The 20575-nt window shown below is 44.2% G+C and overlaps 1 protein-coding gene across 1 annotated transcript in view; it reads left to right on the top strand.

Annotated features, from left to right (window-relative positions):
* Positions 1–20575, top strand: part of LOC148442277 (claudin-16-like) — a 77419-nt gene that overhangs the window by 8679 nt on the left and 48165 nt on the right. The window contains exons 2-4 of the mRNA XM_088464093.1: positions 10891–11026; positions 11114–11278; positions 11504–11568. Of these exons, the coding sequence (XP_088320219.1) occupies positions 10891–11026; positions 11114–11278; positions 11504–11568 (366 nt within the window). The remainder of the gene's footprint in view (positions 1–10890; positions 11027–11113; positions 11279–11503; positions 11569–20575) is intronic.

The raw sequence follows: 20575 nt of genomic DNA, 5'->3' as shown, positions 1-20575 counted from the left end.
AATCTGCTAATCATGTCCATACACTAGCAATTTACAGCCCAAATCCATCTGTGAAATCCAACATGTTGGACAATCTGATTTAACAATTCCAATCACTTTTTGGTTGCAATCTGCAATCTGTGAAGCCCATACATTGCAGATTTTTATACACAATTGCAAATTGCAGAATTGCCACAATCGATTGCTGATGTACGGGGCCTTAACAGGAGTTGAATACACTTGGTAAAGGTCCCTATACATCAGCAATCGATTGTGGCAATTCTGCAATTTGCAATCGATTGTGTATAAAAATCTGCAATGTATGGGCTTCACAGATAGCAGATAGCAACCAGCAGATAGCAACCAAAAAGTGATTGGAATTGTTAAATCAGATTGTCCAACATGTTGGATTTTACAGATGGATTGGGGTTGTAAATTGCTAGTGTATGGCCATGATCAGCAGATTTGCAGACCGTTACTAGCCTTTCAAGATTGGCATATCTGTGTTTCCTGCAATCGATCCGCAAATCACTGAAAAAGATCTGTAATGTCAGGGCGCAGATTGCTAGATTGGGAAATCCTAAAATCGGGCAATAAATCTTCAAATTGTTCAATTGTGGTTTTCAGATTGCTGATGTATGGGGGCCTAAATACAGAGGGACTGATTCAGCCCCGTACGCAGTCCTGATTCGGTCGCTAATGACCAATGTTTACAGGACTACGCATGCATCGGAAAAGGTTTTGACTCCAGGCACTTGCAAGCTGGTCCGTCGACCGGAGTATCCGGCGGGAGCAGGAAACACCCACCTTCCCTCCCAGCGCTAGTCTGATTTTGTAGGCTCAGGGGGAGGGAGCGGAGGAGGGAAGGGGCGGCAACACAGGATGGCACTGGGCGCAGCAAAGCCTAGCACCGGCCCTAACTGGAACCATAGTGCTCATGTGCCGCAATGCTACTGCGGCTCCAGTCTCAGTGTGGGGGAAGCCGCAAACTGTCAATCAGTTTGGCGGCGGCAATGAGGAGCATCTAAAATGCAGGTGTGTCACCGGTATTTTAGGGGTGGGCCAAAGCCAGCGACTGCGTTGTTTGATGCAGCTTCAGTGGCCTCGACAGTTGGACATTCAGCGCAACCTTAGGGTATGTACAGGTGTCTGATGGTCCGGCCAATGGTAGCAATAGTGACCCGATGCTGCATCTTTGACACAAGCGACACTAAGAAGCCGGCAAATGTCTCCTGCTGCACTAACATAACTTCTCAGATCCACTGCGGCCGAAGAAGCAGCACAGATCCCTCCCGTGTCCATCTCTGAATCAGGCCCAGAGTGCTGTATAGTAGTGATGGAAACTTACAACAGAAACAAGTGCAGAATTTTGAAGCAATGCTGAAGGCTTGAGCAAGAAGCAGTGGAAGGAATGGAACAATGCAGAGATGCAAAGACACCAGAGAGACGGTACTAATCTCTGTAAAGATGTTGTACTGGCAAAGGTCTGACCCAAGGTCTGAGTAAACGTAGAGCTAATGATGCATGTGACTTATATTTGCCGGCACCTGGTTGGAGCAGCCAGTTATGTGATTGCATCCAAGATGATGGTGCCCATATTACAGAAGTGTGGGTAATGATCTGGAGAGAACGCCAACCACGCATGCTAGTTGGCAAGCATAATCCTCAGAGACACCTTCTGTTAGCAGGAGGGGCATGGATTGCCTTGAAGTGACGCCGTTGGACCATATAAAGGGGACTTGAATCCCAATGTTTGGTAACCATTTCATGAGGGCCGACTGCCACGGCTCAGGTAATTGGGATTGGTGAACCCTAACTGGGTTGATGAACAGAGATACCTGGACCAGTCGGTAGTTGGAATTTAGATGGTTTAATATAATTCTGGTTCATACAACTGAATGAGGACTAAATGTAATATGGTAAATAAAGTCCTTGGTGCAGAGATGCACAACTGAAGGTACTGAAGGTACTGCGGAGAAGAACTGTAGACTTTGAAGAATAATGTTAAAACTTATAATAGAATCCGAGCTGAAGTTTACTGTAGAGGAGTTGAATAGTTGAAGGTGACTCCAGGATGGAGCATGCAGGAATGGAGTGAGAACTTGGGTCTGACTCCGGGATGGAGTATGCTGGATTGGAGTAAGCACTTTGAATAGGACTCCGGGATGGAGTATGCTGGATTGGGTGAACACTTTGAATAGGACTCTGGGATAGAGTGTGCTGGACTGGAAGAAGGAGTACTCCTGACTGGAGTATACAGGAACTTGAGGCAGGCAAACTGAAAAGAAAACCAGCGGAGCTCAGGAACATAGGTCTTGCTGTAGCAAAAAGCACTATTGTACTGGCAATGAGACAGAGTCAGGGAAGGGCTTTTATACCCCTGGTTGGATGCTGATTGGCTGGAGCAACTGGAGAGTGCTGCTGACTGGATGGATCTAGACCACCTGACTTGATCCAAGATGGCTGCGCCCATGATCCGGAGGTCTGACACACTGAAGTGCAGGAAGTGCATGGAAGTGTGGCTGGGACACCAAGGCAACAGCGGGGATGCAGGAAAGCACCTTCAGGCATAGGCCCCACTCTGGATTTCACTGACAGGAGTGGCTGGCAGCTCAGCAAGCCGCGATGACATAAGCGCATGGGGAGATGTAGGGGTCTCAACCGGGGGTCTCTAGCATGGTTTGTGACACTGACTAGGCAAGCTTCTTTAATTAAGCTGTATGCCATCATCACCATGGAATAAATTAGGTCTACATTTTATTTCCTGTCTGCCAACTACATGGTGCCCCCTCTCTTCAAATCCTGGCGCCCTAGATTGCAGTCTAATGGTTGATCAGGCACTGCTTGAAAATGGGAATGTTGAAATCACCTACTGACATTGTATTTTCAAGTGAAATGCAAGTTTGTTGCAAACACATCTCTTTTTGCAGAGTGCACAGAAAATGAACAGGAAGGTGCAAGGTAGATGGGGAGATTTGAGGTGTATGGAGGAGCATGAACAGATAGTGCAGGGAGTACAACAGTGTGGAGGGAAGAAGCGTGGGGGGAGGATTATTAGAGGGGCTTGGTAAGTGGAATGATAGAGAGTACTAATCATTGGAGAAGATGGACACTGGCATCTCAGCTCATCAGAGAATATAGCTCCGGCGTCTGTTCCTAAGGCCATTTTCCTGGAGCCGGGGGTGCCAATGGGGGAGGGAGGGGGAGTGGGTCTATTTACTTGGGCCTGTTGGAGGCGCTCCGTCTGGCAGCCTCAGTCGCAACTGTTAAGTTTGGGCAGAGAGAGAGAGGACTGACTGCTGTTGTCACGCTGTGTGCTGGACTAGGGAGAGAGGCTGCTGCTGCAGTCAGTTAGTCCTCTCCAGGGCTGGATTAAGACTTGTGGGGACCCCGGAGCAACTAAGTTGTGGGAGCCCCATATATTAAATTTCTACGGCCTCACGCAGTGACTACTATACTCCTTACCTTGCCTCTGGACTCTCCACTGACCGGCAAGGTCACAGCATACTACATCATGTACACAACACTGCTGGAAACTGACTCTCGGCAGCATAGCGGACATGGGGCCAGATTCAGACCCGCTCGCAAGCCCTATGCGCTCGCAAGCGGGTCAATGGCCGGCCAGTGCGCACGCGGCCTCCTTTTACGCAGCAGCCAATAAGAGTGTCTGACTCACATTGGTTGCTATAACAAACACACTGCCGCCAGCATGGCAGTGTATTTGTTACAGTGTAGGGCAGACCACTCTAACTGCGTTCTGCCCTACACTTGTGTAGCCCTGATGTCGGATTCTCTCGCGAGGATCCGACGTCAGGGGGCTGCGACTCAGCCTCGAAGGGGGATCCAAGTCAGGTGGGGAACACCTGAACGCTGGACTTGGATCCCCTATGGTTGGAGCGGTTCGGATTCTGTGGAATCCGAACCGCTCATCCCTACTTCACAATGGTATGGCAAAGTGGCAAGCTCAGCCACCCTTACTGCACCTGTGAGCAACACTCGGCTGCCATGACGAGTCCTTTTTGGCTCTGTTAATTGTGGCCATAGAAGAGTTTCCATCACTTTAATAAGCGCTGATAGATGTTCTCTGCTATCTACATATATTTATGATTAACCCCATAATGCCTACAGGCTTAAATATGTTTATGCAACATAGACATCCCATAGATATAGCTGTACAGCTGCTGTAGATAAAGCTATATCTGTAGATATACAGTAGCCTTTAGCTATATATACAGCTATATCCACATTTATATCTACAGCTATAGCTATATCTATCTAGAGCAATCTGCCTGCTCACAGAGGTTAAAGTCATTCAATATTTTTATTTGAAGTATTGCATTTTACTTTATAGGTGCCACAGGGCCTGATTCAGAGCCGCTCGTAAGCGGCCGCTCGTTCGCTCCGAGCGATGTTCGCACATCTGCGCATGCGTATGGGTTTTCGTACGCATGTGCGAACCAGTCAGTGCGGTCAGAAATCGTGTGCTCGCAAAATAGCGAATGCCTGCTAATTTGAGTGACAGGATGAGGCGTTTGTGGGTGGTAACAGGGGAAGGTGCTTGAAAACGGGGAGTGGAGATCCAAATGCAGGCGTGCCAAACGGTCTAAACGGGCATTTTAGGGGTGTGCATAATTAACAAAGCAGCGTCATCGACCACGTCACTTGGTTGTCTTTTAGCCTGAACTGCTCGCATGATTGCGGTAGGAAAATCCAACCACAAGCACTGCGAGCAGTTCATACCCCTTTCGATGTACTCGATTAATCAAATAAATAGCGGAGATGACGTAGGATGCGAGCGGCCAGGGGGTGTTTTTTCCAAAATAGTGAGCGCATGTTTCGTTCGCTCGTTCAGACATAGAGGCGTCAACAGACCGCAAAGAGCGAATGGTTAATTTAAATAGCCACCCCCTTTTTCTGAACGAGCGAGCGCAAATAGCGTCCGGCTCTGAATCAGGCCCACAGTGTTTACTCTATATTTTTCACTGAAAAATGTAATCATAATAAATTTGGAAAGTTTGTGATACCTCTGGTGCCTGGCTAGGGATACAACAGTTCTTCATAATTGCTAGGATTGTTTTGTTCTGTGTTCTAATGCTGGTTGATATCCACTACAGTAGTTATGAGAATACCTTCTGTTTTTAGATGTCTTTTAATGCATTTCTTGCATATGACAGGGGCTATTTCGATCTTAATTTATGTAACTTTAAACAAAATTTGCATATTTCCATATTGTTATGAGTGTTCATGACATGTTTTATTAATATAAAACTGGTCTTTTGATCTAAAGATTCATCTTGTGTATTGTCACATTATTATCCTGACCCTGGGGCATAACTGGGGCACCTTTATCCACTACTCACATCTTCTGTAGCTATGTGTTACAGAGCTGAATGTAGTGCCAGACCCTACATTATTTATCCTCAACTCTTGGCTCATTTACATGAAGTAAAATTTAAAAATTCTCAGCTTTACCTGTTTGCCACCCATAATGCCATAAGGCTACATCTGGCCTTATTGGAAATCTTCAGAAAACGAAAACCATACATCTATTTCTATTCCATATAGAACTAGATTATTACAAACTATACCCTGGCCCCGCCCCCTACCCATACACTCCCGTGAATCGCAGCATTATGTCAGCCAAGGTGCAGGGCTTCCATCAGTGACAGTCTGACTGTAAGGAGGGGGTCTGGGATTTAGAAGCAAATTGCTGATCATCATTTACTCCCATACGTTACCAGATTTTCATTCCAATCAATCAACTACTGTAGTTGGCTGGTTGGACAGATAATCTTTAGATGTGTGGCCAGCTTTAGACTCGATGCTGATTTCTTAACAATGGCGGCTGCGGAGTTTAATGACAGTAGCGCCGGCCGTCCCACATCAAAGGTCAGTCATCCACTGCAGCAGCCAGCCAGCCGTCCTTAGCTGTCTGTCTTCTATGGAGGCTAGAGCCAGGAACATCCAGGCTCCCTGCTGACATCATGATGTCACTGTGTAAAGGGGGGCATCCACTACACGATTTTAGCAGGAGATTGAACGATAATGACATCGTTATTGTTCAATCATTTAAAAATCGTTTATAAATCATGCAGTGTTTGGTCGTTAACGATCAACGACGCGCGCTCCCGCTGGTCGTTTGATCGTCTCGTCAGTCGACTGAACATGCAGGTCAATTTCACTTGATCTATTAAAGATAGTTTGCAAATCGTTTGCAAATCGTTCAGACTGAAAGATAAAATTTCAAGAGAAAATATCAAGGGAAAATCGTTTAGAGATTGGACAGGGAATAGATCGTCTAGTGGATGTGCCCCTTAAGACTTGAACAGGATTAAAGAAGGTAAAGCTGGCCACACACTAGACCAACTTTCATCCAACCAACCAACTAGTTGACTGGTTGGAATGAAAATCTGGTAATGTATGGGAGTAACTGATGATCAGCAATTTGCTCCTAAATGCCAGAAAACAGATGTAAATGGTCGGTCAGATAAGTTTGTTAAATGTTTGATCTAAACAATTTGTTCAAACAACAGTTTTTGTCCATTTTCCGTTGTTTGGGAGGAAATTGCTGATTGTCACTTGCTTTCATACCTTACCAGGTTTTCATTCCAACCAGTCAACTAGTTAGATGGTTGGATGTAAGTTGGTCTAGTGTGTGGCCAGCTTAAGTGTGGAGGGGATGAGGAGAGGAAACCTTTTAAAGTAATGGCGCTGGTCTATTAATTTATTAGTGTAGTGGGGGTGAACCATTTAATGTAATAAGGGAGGGGACTGAGCTATTCATTTTATTATTATTTTGTGGTTTAGTAAATGAATGTAAGTGGATGGAGGACTTGGTTATGTATTAGTGTGATGAGGGTTAATAATTTATTGATGTGGTGAGGTAAATCATTTAACAGTAGGTGGGAACTATTCATTTAATGATGAGGTATAGTAGCAATGTCTATTGATTTAAGGTGGGGAGAAGGGTTACTTATTAAATATTATTGCTAATTATGGGCTTTATGGGATGGAATGTTTACTTACTTATCGGGATGTGTACATGGGATCAACAATGATTATGTTGATCCCAGAATGGAAGACGTGAAATGACTGAATAGCGAGTGCTGCACACCATGATTGGACGCACTGCCGGGTCTCCGAGCTGACTGTCCAAAGTTCTGACAATGCGCCTGCACTGCAGCGCAACGTATAACTTCCAGTATCCCCAGGCCAGAAAACTCTCTGTAACCTTGGCTGTCTCTAGGATGTGTGTTTTTTATTAATTGCAATATTAAAGGCACTATTTTCCCTAGTGGGCTATATGACACTTTATACATTAAATTGTGTAGTAATAATGTAATATAATTGTGGGGGGGCTTGTCCCTTATTTTTACAGGGGCACTCTGACCCCTAGATACACCCCTGCTGCTTATTTTGAGTGTTTTGATTGCTAATGCAGCAATGTGTACAAACCATGTCCTTGTCCTGCATTTTTTTGTACTGTAAGACTGGGTCCATACTAGACGATGTGTACCCAGCCCGACATCGGCAGCTATGGGACCCAGCGGGGGAGCCGGTATCGCAAAGTTCATTCACACTTGCTAACGACATTCCCTGTCGGCCCTGCATGTAGGGCCAATGGAGGATGTTGCTGAAGACCCGCGTAAGCGCGCATTGTCAGCGACATAGTGGGGATATGTCAGTCCGATCCACCGGATTGGATGACATATCGTCTAGTGCAGTGGTTCCCAAACTTTGAGTCGCAGCACCCTAGAGTATCAGCATTGTTTTCAAGCCCCCTTAGGCCAAAAGTTTCTTATTGAGAAATTCAGCAAAATTACTAATTTAAGTAAATTGTGCTTATCTGTCATCTATAAATTCCGTTCTGTGGTGGTGGACAGGATTTTGCATTTGCTTGTCTACGTATTTTATGATTTGCAGCCACAGTGCTGGTTTTGCCTATCACATTGACTATAAATAGTTTTATTTGGTAGTGAACCACTGACCCGTGGCACCCCTGCAAGTGTCTTGCTGCACCCCAGGGTGCCACGGCTCCCAGTTGGGGAAATACTGGTCTAGTATGTACCCAGCATGAGTTTCTATTTTCTTGTTTGCTCATTTATGTACTTTGCAAGGATCTGCGGAACCTTGTGGCACCATATAAATAAAGGATAATAATAATAATAATAATAATAATAATAAAAAATCTGCTCCTTTAATGTAATAATAATCATCTAATAATATTTCTGGTAGAGGGCACTGGCCCAGAGCAATGGTGTTCATCAGGGATATCTCCAGCAGTTTTGCTTGTCTAGATAAAGCATTCCAGAACTTACAAATAGGTTTAGCAGCTGGTGGTGTACTCAGCAGTGTAGCACTGAATGGTAACGTAAAGTGGCCTTAGCACAAATTATGAAAGTGAGTACTTTTTGGCAGAACCAAATCAACTCTATACAGAGCCAGACAAGTTTGAACAAATTGTTTAGATCAAACATTTAACAAACAACAGTTTTTCTCCATTTTCTGGCGTTTGGGAGCAAATTGCTGATTGGTTGGAATGAAAATCTGGTAAGGTATGAAAGTGAAATGACAATCAGCAATTTGCTCCCAAACGCCAGAAAATGGACAAAAACTGTTGTTTGTTAAATGTTTGATCTAAACAATTTGTTAAAACTTGTCTGACAACCATTTTCATCTGTTCTCTGGCATTTAGGAGCAAATTGCTGATCATCAGTTACTCCTATACATTACCAGATTTTCATTCCAACCAATCAACTAGTTGGATGGTTGGACAGAAAATCTTTACGTGTGTACCCAGCTTAAGAGCATCCTAGTGATGCTATGCAATATAGAGCAACCTATTGACCGACACACAATACAGAAAGCGTCCCAAATAAAGTTAAAATTAGAAATAGTTTAGTCTAACATAGAACTAATAGCCCATTACAGTACAAAATATGGTGTTAATGTTGCCTCAGTGTGAGTTTTATTGCAGGTTTGATATTTATTTCTCATTATAATGGGAGCCATTACTTGATTAACCCCTGCAGGAAGACTGGCATATTTTTAACCCCTATTGTTGTAATGCTTAGCCATTTACCATTTTCCTTACAACTTTACAAATCACTGTGTGAAATATTGAATGCAGTTTTTCTAGATCAATTTACATGTCCCTTATGTCTGACCAATTTGGTGACTCAACCCAGGGGGAAAATTTATAATTTCCAGTAAGTCCAGACAGCCAAGGTAGCTCCAGATTTGCATGAACTTTCATTAAAGACAGTGACTAAAAAAAAATAGCCTCCAGGAAGCCCCAGCAGGTCACGGACCAGAGAGAACATTCCTGGTAACCATATAGCCAATTCGCCCCTGAGTGCAAACTTTTATAAATTGGAAGAACTGCTAGAAGAGCAGTAACAAAGAATATAAACAATAATAAAAACATAAAAAGCAAGCTTTGTCCCAATGAACTGTCACACCACTGTATATTTGAGATGTATTAGATACTCATATGTGATAGCAGTGCTGATATTGTGCGCATTACGGTAACTGGTAAATCTAGCTTGGATCTCAGTTGTAGCAGTCAGTATAATATTAATTCAGTACCGGGAATGATTATGTTGGTTAATGCAGTGTAAATGTCAGACGTCCAACTGAGATATAATCTCCTTTTTGAACACAGTTTGGCTCAGTCAGAAAAGAACAATTTTAAAGGTAAATTGCCATCAAAGTACATATATGAAATGCATTGTGTAATAACATAAATTAATGGGCTACTCCACTTTTCAATCATTTTTATAAAATTGTAATGTTTAGGGGACTTAGGGTGTGATTCAGTATGGATCGCAGCTGCAAATGCGAATGCAGCTGCAAAAATATGCTAATACCTGTCACAGCTCAGCCGGCATAGAGACGCCCACTGCTTCTCACATCCGTCCAACCTCGCACTCATGCGTAAACATTTGTTCCATCAAAGTGCATCGGCCCGTCACGCACATTTACAGCAGGTCTGACCAGACACAGAAACTGCAGGTCTCGTTGCACGCACTAGTACACAAGCTGCGTATGAAATTGCAGTGGCAAATTTTTGCACGTCCATGCAGCGGTGTTCAAACGGACAGACACATCTGCGTTTCTCCGACCACTGTCACGTCACTACCCCCAAATGCTCATGGCTTGTCGCTCACTCCGCTATGGATTCCTCTGTGCATGATCGCAGCGCATGCACAGTGCGGCTTTTACGCATGTGCAATCGCAAACATCGCTCAATCTGCGTGTGTAGTTGCATTTGCGATCGCTGCTAAATCAGGCCCTTAGATCAGAACTGTACTTACCCACTGCTGCATAAGCATTCAGCGATTCCTGGCTGCCTTTTCCTGACAGAGCTGTTGAGTTGCTATGTGCCTCCTTGGACAGCAACCTCATTTTTCTGGCCATTGACGTGACATCCATTTGTTAGTCACTGCCCTTTGCTAAAACAGGATTGTTTCATCATTTTCAAAGCAGGGAAAATTACTATATGCATCATTATGCTTGCTAACCGAATGTACTTAAAAGACTGCAGCTGTGGTGGAAAAAGGTAGCCCAGCAATCCTTCCTCTGTGGCCCTTAGCTCTATGGCCCACAAATCTCACATTAACCATCGCATTTCAAACTATTTCACCTGGTGTCACTGGGATTTAACTCAGTGCTAGTGGGTTAGGGGCCCCATACTATAGAATAACCTAGCAGAGCTTCTAATTAAAGCCCTGTGCAATGGGTAGAGATGAGATACAGATTATATTTATATAATATACAGGTTATATTTCACAGGATATTGAACAACAAAATGTACCTTAGAACTTGTGGTTCTTTAAAATCTATGAAAGGGAACCATATTTGCAAAAATGTACCACATTGACAAAACAAAGCTTTCCTTTTGATAACTAGCAAGATGCAAAGGATCCTTACTCATCCGTAGGGTTGAGTTCTCGATGCCGTGGCTTGTGGAGTGAGTGCGTATATGATAATATGGCCAATATTTGGACCTGTGATATCCCTGTCTCCTATCTTGGTGAACATCCAGGTGAGTACACAGTGGATCATAGTAAGAACATTTTGTGATCTAAAGTTCACTTTTAGTTTTGGTCATCTCTTTCTACCTTTATGACAGTGACCTTAGTGGTTACCCGTGCCTTGGTCATTGTGAATGGAGTTCTCAGCATTGCTGCAGTACCAGTTCTGATTATGGGAATGAAATGCATAACAATTGTCAGCAGCGTTGATCACCACAAGCTGAGGTTCTCCAGAGCTGCTGGCGTAATGCTGCTTTTTGGAGGTATGTTCTCTAGTAAACAATAAAAATGATGGTGTACCTATTCTCTACTTCTTATGTGCAAGCACATAATGGAAAGAAGCACCCCTAGTTACTAAGGACACAAATGCAAGATCCATGTACAGTAATATTGCTTAGTGTGTTAGCCTTAATTCCAAATCCATCCCATAATACTGGTCTAAAATATACTCTTATTTTTATATACAAATACTTTACCTCTCTCGGCAGGTGTCTCTGGTGCTGTTGCAGTCTTGTGGTATGCTATAGATACTGCTCTAAAATACAGGACAGAGGTAGGTAATCAGTTTTATCAGCCTCTACTTATACATGTATCCACATTATTAGTAAGCAGCCAAAGCACTAATTCTGAAACTTGAAAGGTGTTTGCAATATTGTAAACAATACAGGAAGCACATTATCTATCCTTAATGTGAAAAACGACTGCAGAAAGGGAATATATATATATATATATATATATTCCTCATAGATGCGGCACTCCACGTAATTAAACACATTGCGGTCGTGGCTATAATATCAACGTTTTCAATGCCTATATTTCTGGCATTTTCATCAGGCTGTACAAACATAGTATTACCTTACATATGATCACCATGTGAACAGACTGCCTTGCCAGAGTGGAACCACACACCCGCCCGCCCGACGGCGCATAATAGTTACGTCATTGCGTCATGCCTCAAACGTTGTACCATCACCATGGGAACATGAGTTGCTAACACTAGCCCAAAAAAAGATACATTGAAATGGGATCAAAACATAAAAGAGCAAGGGTAATGATATATACACATAATGGATACAAAAAATGTGACACCTAACAATGTCAGACCACTAAACAGATTCCACATTTTAAGACTAAACATATTTATAACTACTCAAAAACGGGATAGGTCAAGCGGTGAGTACTAATTATATAGAACAATCAAGGATGTCAGAAGTTCATATATGGAAATACCATACAGAATCACATAAACGCTCCCAGGCCCAGCTGTTCATTGAATCCTCTTGGTGCCATGGTGCCCAATTGCTGAATCCAGCGGGCCTCACACTGCATCAACTTACAGGACCTATCACCCCCCTAATAGAAGGAGTGATGCAGTCAATCATTCTATACAGTGCATCCGGAAAGTATTCACAGTGCTTCACTTTTTCCACATTTTGTTATGCTAGAACCTTATTCAAAAATGGAATAAATTAATTTTTGTCCTCAAAATTCTATACACAATGCCCCAATAATGACAATGTGTAAAAGTTTGTTTGAGATTTTTGCAAATTTAATAAAAAAAAAAAAAAAAAAACAACAACTAAGAAATCACATGTACATAAGTATTCACAGCCAGGCGCATCCAAGACAAGTGGAGGAGGGAGGAGACTCATCCTCCCAGTACGCTACAACAAGTTTGCCCTATATAAGGAAGGATTCTATGAGTAAGAGACTATCCTTGAAAGAGTACCTAGGCAGGTACGAAACACGTTGGATTTACAAACAAAGTGGTGGAAGGAAAGCGTAGCATCAGCGGACCAAGCCGTCACGATCGTCACAGACCCTCTGATGTCATTCCTGGCTGCCGCTACCCCACAAACATATTGTGTGGCTTCCCATGCAGCATAGGCAGAGCGAGGACATGCTGGCCGCACTGGAAGCCGAAGACTCAGGTAGGAACAGTTAAGTTCGCTTGCTTTGGACTACCATACCACTGCATGTTTGCCTGGACCTGCCTTACATATCTTTTAAAAGAGCCTAAACATTATATATGGTTTCAGTGGTGTCTATGTTTATGTTGTCTTCTTTTTGTCCCCTTTTTCTTTCTTTTATTCTGTTTTTCTTTTTAACATATTTAGATCCCTTATTTAGCATGAGCGCTCGTTTTTATCTTCCCTATTCACAGCTTTTGCCATGAAGCTCAAAATTGAGCTCAGGTGCATGCTGTTTCCACTGATCATCCTTGAGATGTCCCTTCAGTTTAATTGGAGTCCACCTGTGGTAAATTCAGTTGATTGGACATGATTTTGAAAGGCATAGACCTGTCTATATAAGGTCCCACACTTGACAGTGCATGTCAGAGCACAAACCAAGCATGAAGTCCAAGGGATAGTCTGTAGACCTCCGAGACAGGATTGTCTCGAGGCACAAATCTGGGTAAGGGTACAGAAAAATATCTGCTGCTTTGAAGGTCCCAATGAGCACTGTGCTAAATGGAAGAAGTTCGGAGCCACCAGGACTCTTCCTAGAGTTGGCCGTCCATCTAAATTGAGCGATCGTGGCAGAAGGGCCCTAGTCAGGGAGGTGTCCAAGAACCCAATGGTCACTCTGTCAGAGCTACAGAATTCCTCTGTGGATAGAGGAGAACCTTCCAGAAGGACAACCACCTCTGCAGCAATCCACCAATCGGGCCTGTATGGTAGAGTGGCCAGACGGAAGCCACTCCTTAGTAAAAAGCACATGGCAGTCTGACTGGAGTTTGCCAAAATGCACCTGAAGGACTCCCAGACCATGAGAAACAAAATGCTCTGGTCTGATGAGACAAAGATTGGAACTCTTTGGCGTCAATGTCAGGCATTATGTTTGGAGAAAACCAAGCATGGTGGTGCCAGCATCATGCTGTTTTTCAGCGGCAGGAACTGGGAGACTAGTCAGGATAGAGTGAAAGGTGAATGCAGCAATGTACAGAGACATCCTGGATTGAGAGGTGCCTGCAAAGAGGAATTTGCAAAACTGCCCAAAGAAAGGTGTGCCAAGCTTGTGGCATCATATTCAAAAAGACTTGAGGCTGTAATTGCTGCCTAAGGTGCAACAAAGTATTGAACAAAGGCTGTGAATACTTATGTACATGTGATTTCTTAGTTTTTTTTTTTAATTAAATTTGCAAAAATCTCCAAAAAAACTTTACACGTTGTTATTATGGGGTATTGTGTGTAGAATTTTGAGGACAAAAATTAATTTATTCCATTTTGGAATAACTTTATAGGGGTGGGCCGCGCTTCTAGTTGTGGTGATGGGCCAGGGTCCTATGTGTCGGGGAAAGGGGGTGGTAGGGAGGTGTCTGGGGTGGGGTGCTGCAACGTATGGCAGGAGTACCGAAACATGCTGGATTGATACAGTAACCATGTGGGTAATACGTGCGCTCCTATGTAGGATGGGATGGGGTGGTGGGCGATGGAGAGTGTGGAAAGGGGGGGTGCGGGAGGAAGATGTGGTGGTGTGTAGGTGGGTGGTTGCAAAAAAGAAAGAAATACTGACAAGTGGTGTGGGATCCAAACCTATTTATTGGGTAGACACGGTGCTTCCCTAGGTCGTTCCGTTGGTGGGTTCAAATATTGTGGGTGGGGGTATTTGTCTCCATATATCCTGCGGTTGGGGGGTGGGTTGACTCTTTTAGGGGGCTCCTTTGGCATGCAGTCCTTACTCCTACACGTTCCCTTGCTGGACCTTTGGTCAAACAGACTTGTGCAATGTTATTGTAGCCAGGAGTTCTTGCAATTGGCGGCGTCCCGCACTGTTTTTGGGATATGCTTACCTACCGGTAGGTGAAGATTGGTCTGCGGTGGGGAGCAGTAGTTGATGTGATGGGTTGTAAGTGATCTGCTTCTGGACTTGGAAGCAGTATTCCAAGTTGTAGATAAGCTTGGGTGCTGGTTGTGGTGGTCACCAACGCGTTTCGGCCGTCGGGCCTTTATCAAGGAGTTACTGCAGTGTTGGGATTGCTGTGTCTTATAGGGGACTTCCAGGTGTGTGTGCGATCACATGTGACCGATTAGCCAATCCTGTGTCTGTGTGGGAATGGTAACTGGATCCTGACGTGACAAACGTGGGTGTGGCCTGCGAAGAGTCCCATGACTTTTCTTGTCACATGGGATTGACCATAGAATGTTTACAGCTGTAGCTCTGCCTTTGTTTGTGTGTGTTGCATGTCTGTGGGATCACGCATCGGATTGGGTGAGGCCAGGATGGATGCGTAAAGTACTCTAATGTCTAAGTGATGATGATAAATACGGGGTGTGTGTGGGCTGTGACATGATAATGCATTGCTATGGTGACACGTATATCTGGAGCTCATGGGGTGTGTGTCCTAGTAGGTCACATGGTGGGTGTGTCCAATGGGATGGGACTAATTCGTAGGTGAGTGTTGCCATGATGGCTTGTATGTTTGAGGGCGTGTGTGGACTGTGACGTGGTGCCGTGTTGCTATGGAGGCATGTGCGTCCGGGTCTTAGGGGGTGTGTGTCCTAGTCGGTTACATGGTGGGGGTGTCCAATGATGTGGGGAGTGGGCGTTGGTGGGTGTTGCCATGGTTGCATGTGTAAGCTCAGGGGTACGTCCAGATGTGGTGTGTATTGCATTGTAGCATTGTTTGTTTAGTGTGTTGTAGTGAATATCCTAGTGTCAGCTTCTATCTCTTGTCCCAAAGGGAAGGAAAATACTGTGTTGGTGTCTGATGCATCTGTTGTCGTTGACTGTGTATGTAGATTGGTAAGTGTGTATGCATGCGCTTGCCATATGTGTGCGGTGTTCCAGTAAATATCTGTGTGTGGTGCTCGGGGTCATGATGAATGGGTGTGCACAGTAAAATGTTTTGGATAGGGGCTATTGGATGCTTCCAAGTCATATGTTGGTATCTTGTCAGGAACAAAATGGGGGGTTTGGGAGGTGGTCTGATGGGTGATGTTGTGTGTGATGGGATGTGAAATGTGTGCTTATATTTAGGGCTTGAGGTGCGGGGCATGTCATTCGCTGAAAAAAAGGGGGTGGAAACTGGGGGGTCATGGTCTAAAGGGAGGGGTGGGTAGTGAGGGGTGTGAGTTTAATAGGAAAGTGGGTTTGTGGTTGTCTATTCAGTGTGGGTGTCATGGGGAGTGGTTGTACGTAAGAGGTGGGTGTATGGTGTGTGTTGTGTGTAAGCTGTGTGTATGTTGTTGGACTGATTACCAGGGTGTGTTGGAGTGTTAGTAGTTCTATTCATTCGGTGGTAAAATCCCAGTGTTTGATATGTGTGTTATTACAGGTGACATATGTTAGGATGTCCTGGATTAGCATTGAAGAGTAATACTATTTTGAAATGACCGATTTTATTTTATTTTCAGTATTGAGACCATGTGGTGTGAATGTTTGCATTGTGAAGATCCATTTGAGTTCTTCCTTGTTGAGTCTCTTTGATACAGTTTTTGATACTGATTTTATGCCTGTGAATGTCATGCCCATGGTGCAGCTGTTATGTTTATCTTGGAAATGTATAGAGACATTGTGGGTGTCTGCCTTATTTCTGATTCCCCTGATGTGTGTAGCTATTCATGTTTTAAGTGCGTCCTATATGCTGTTGTTTGCAAGGGCATTCTATTAAATATATCACATGGCTGGTGTTGCATGATATGTGCTCTTGGATGTTGTAGTTGTTGCCTGTGTGTGTGGAGAATGTGGTGGTTGGTCTGGTGCTTCTGTGTCCTAGGGCGCGGCAGTTACTGCACATGCCACAGTGGTAGAATCCTTTTTTAAGGGGCTGTTTGTCTATGGTGGTTTGTCTTGCTGTGGTTGGAGGTATGTGGTTTAGAACTAAATTGGTTTTGATTTTAGGCACCTTCCTGTAGATCACCTTGGGTTGTAATGGCAGTATAGTAGCTAATGTCTTGTCCTTGAGGAGCAGGTTCCAATGTTTTCTTACTATTTGTTTAATCCTGGTGGCACTAGTGTTAAACTGTGTGATGAATGGTATGCTGTATATGTGGTTCTCGTTTTCTCTCCTAGTATTGAAGTAATGGAGCTCTTTCTTCTGTGCCTTGTTAAGTGTAGTCTGTAGTGTTGTACTGCCATTTTTTTTCTATGAATTGTTGTTTCATTCTTTCTCCCTGTTTGTAATAGTCGGTGAGCTTAGTGTAGTTGCGATGGATCCGTTTAAACTGTCCTGTCAGTATTTTGTGCAACCAATTGAGGTGATGACCACTGTTGGAGAGTATGAAACTGTTAACGTCAACTTGCCTATGGAATGTCTTTGTATGTATTTGTTGCTTGTCGATGAAATTCTGTAAGTCAAGAAAGTTAACGTCTGTCTTGCTGTGATGTGTGGTGAATTGGAGATGCCTGTCATTGTCGTTAATGTAAGTCAAAAAGTCCATGAGGGTGTTGTGAGGTCCTTTCCAAATGCAGATGATGTAGTCAATGTACCTTGCCCACAGGACCAGATTCTTCCCCCAGTTGTGCCCTGACCAGATATGTTCCTCCTCCCATCTACTCATAAACAGGTTGGCATAACTGGGGGCAAATCTGGTCCCCATTGTGGTCCCTGTTTTTTGTCTGTAAAAGTCATTGTTAAAACAGTCATGCATCAGAATGTAGTCTATTCCTTTAAGGATGAATTGGGCTTGTGTTGGGTCTGATGTCGGGTCTCTAAGAAATGTTTGATACTATCTACTCCTTGTGTGTGGTCAATCAGTGTGTATAATGATGTTACGTCACTTGTCACTAGCCAGTAGTCATCACCACACGTGATCCCTTCAAGGATGTTTACTATATGAGTTGTGTCTTGTATGTAAGATTGTTGTTTTATATAGGGTTGTAAGAAATGATCTATGTACTGGTAAAGGTTCGCTGTCATGGAGTTAATACTGGATATTATGGTTCTCGCTGGAGGATTGCTGGTGTTATTTATTTTGGGGAGGTAGTCAAAAACCGGGATCACTGGGTGTGGGTTGTGTATGAATTCGAATTCCTTTGTGGTCAGAATGCCCGTGGTTAGTCCTGTTTTGAGAATGTTGTGTAGTTCATGGTTGAAGGTATGTGTTGGATCCCGTTTGAGTGTTTCATACATGTGTGTGTCTGAGAGTAGTCGTTGTGTTTCTATAATGTAGTCTGTTTTGTTCAAAATGACTAGTCCTCCTCCTTTATCAGCTGGCTTGATGATGATATTGCTGTTTTTTGTAGTTTTTGCAGGGCTGCCTGTTCTTTCTGATTCAGGTTTTGTATGTTGTTCTTTTTGTGTGTGGGTATTTTGTTGATATCATCCCATATCTAGTGTCTCAAATGTGTGGACTAGGTGGCCTTTTAGATGGCTCTGGTAGAATTCTGAGGGAGGTTTGATTGTGGAGTGTTTATATTTGTCTACTTCTCCTGCCATCGGAGATTTTGTTGCTGGTTGTGATGTTACGTATTTTTTCAGTGTGAGTCGTCTGATGAAACTGTGTACATCATTGTTGGATAGTCTCTGGTCACTGAGGTTAAATATGCCTGTGGAGGACGGTGTTGTACTGACTTTTTTTTGTGGTTTTGTGTTGTTTCAGTTTGTCACCCCCTCTGCATCCTCGTATCTTTGGTTTAGTTTCCTTTTGTGCCTTGTTGGTGTTTGTGTGGAGTGTTCTGGTGGTGGTTGGCAGGTCCGGTTGCCTGCCTCTAGGTCTAAAAAATGGGCAACCCATTGTTCAGAGTTGTGGTTGGAGGATGTGCTTGGTTGTGTTGTCGTGGCTGCCAGGAGGGTGGGTCCGGGGTTGATGGTTATAAGTGTATTACCTGTAGTGTGATTCCCTCTTGTAGTGTTGATCCAGCCTTGTTCAAGTGAAAGCCAGGCTAGATTCTTGTAGTGTGAGTCGTCTGGGTCTTCTTCGCTTGTGTATGCTAAAAGATGTGTTGTGTCAGTATCAGTACTATAGGGTGAGCCTGGGTCTGGTATTGGGAATCTTCACCTACCGGTAGGTGAAGATATCCCCAAAACAGTGTGGGATGCCACCAACTACAAGAACTCCTGGCTACAATAACATTGCCACACCCAGGTTGCCACAAGTCTGTTTGACCAAAGGTCCAGCAGGGGAATGTGCAGGAGAAAGGACTGCATGCCAAAGGAGCCCCCTAAAAGGGTCAACCCACCGCGGGATATACGGTGACAAATACCCTCACCCACAATGTCTACCCAATAAATAGGTTTGGATCCCACAACACTTGTCAATATTTCTTTCTTTTTTGCAACCACCCACCTACACACCACCACATCTTTATCCCCCCTCCATCCCCCACCTACAGCCCACCACCCCATCCCATCCTACATAGGAGCACACGTATTACCCACATTGTTACCGCATTTTGGAATAAGGCTGTTACATAAAAAATGTGGAAATTAAGCGCTGTGAATACTTTCCGGATGCACTGTATTTAAGGGCTGATAGAGGGTGGCGGGCATTGGCAAAGTGTCTCGCCACTGGCTGTTCACTACTATCAGTGCTTATGGCCAGGGCCGGACTGGCCATCTGGCAGTTCTGGCAAATGCCAGAAGGGCTGATGCCAAGATGGGCCGGTCCAGCTGCTGAGATGCCCGGCGAGTATGTCTCTCTCCACACCACATAGAAAAATCCCCCCCAAAATGGCCGCCACCACGTAGTGCAAATGTAAAAAAATGGCAAGAGGCAGAGTTGGGCTCTAGTGGTTTTAAAGAATGGTCGACTGGAGGCGGAGCTACTGCTCCTCTGCGCTCTGCACATGATCACAGGTGCCCCCTCCCGCGATCACAAGAGCACCAACTCCCCTCCCCTGCGATCACAAGAGAACCCACCGCGGTGCCCCACCATCACAACAGCCCCTCCCCCCCACGGGTGCCCCCCCTTCCCCCCGCAGGTGTCATTAACGAAATTGAGGACACACACTGAATGATATCGTTAACGATATCGTTCAGTGAGGCTACCCTTCCCATCCCAGAACATGCACAACCTGACGATATCGTCAAGTTGCCCTGCATGTTCAGGCAATGACAGACATTGTTAATTATCTGTAGTAGTGCGCATTGTTAATGATATCTTGCATACACACTGGACGGTAATGAAGGCGATGAACGATAACATTATTATTGTTCATATCGTCCAGTGAGTACGTGACTTTACTTTCAGATTTTAAGGCCCTCAGCTATAGACGATGTAATCACAAATTAGGTTATGGTCCACTGAAAGCTGAACAATAATGGACTTTTTTTTAATTACACCCACCCTATTAGAAATGCTTTGCTGTAAAGCCACTCATCCACTAGGCGACTAGGGAAGGACAGTACGATTACAACATCGTAATCGTACCATCATTCCCCATCCCTGCAGAGCCTACACTGAACGATAGATCATTCAGTGTAGGCACCCTCCCTCATCCCCGAACATGGTCAATCTGTCATTATCGGCAGATTGACCTGCATGTTCGGGTGATGATTGATGTCGGAAACGAGCAGCTGGAGCGCGCATCGCTGGTCGTTTCCGACATTATAGTGCACGATTTGTGCACGATTAATGAGCGATTGCATGATTACGATGTCGTAATCGTGCAATCGC

This window comes from Taudactylus pleione, unplaced genomic scaffold, assembly GCF_031769625.1.
Source record: "Taudactylus pleione unplaced genomic scaffold, aTauple2 ptg001575l, whole genome shotgun sequence".
In the NCBI taxonomy this organism is placed as follows: Eukaryota; Metazoa; Chordata; class Amphibia; order Anura; family Myobatrachidae; genus Taudactylus; species Taudactylus pleione.
Note: the sequence above shows the minus strand (reverse complement) of the source record. Positions and strands in the feature narration are given on the sequence as shown.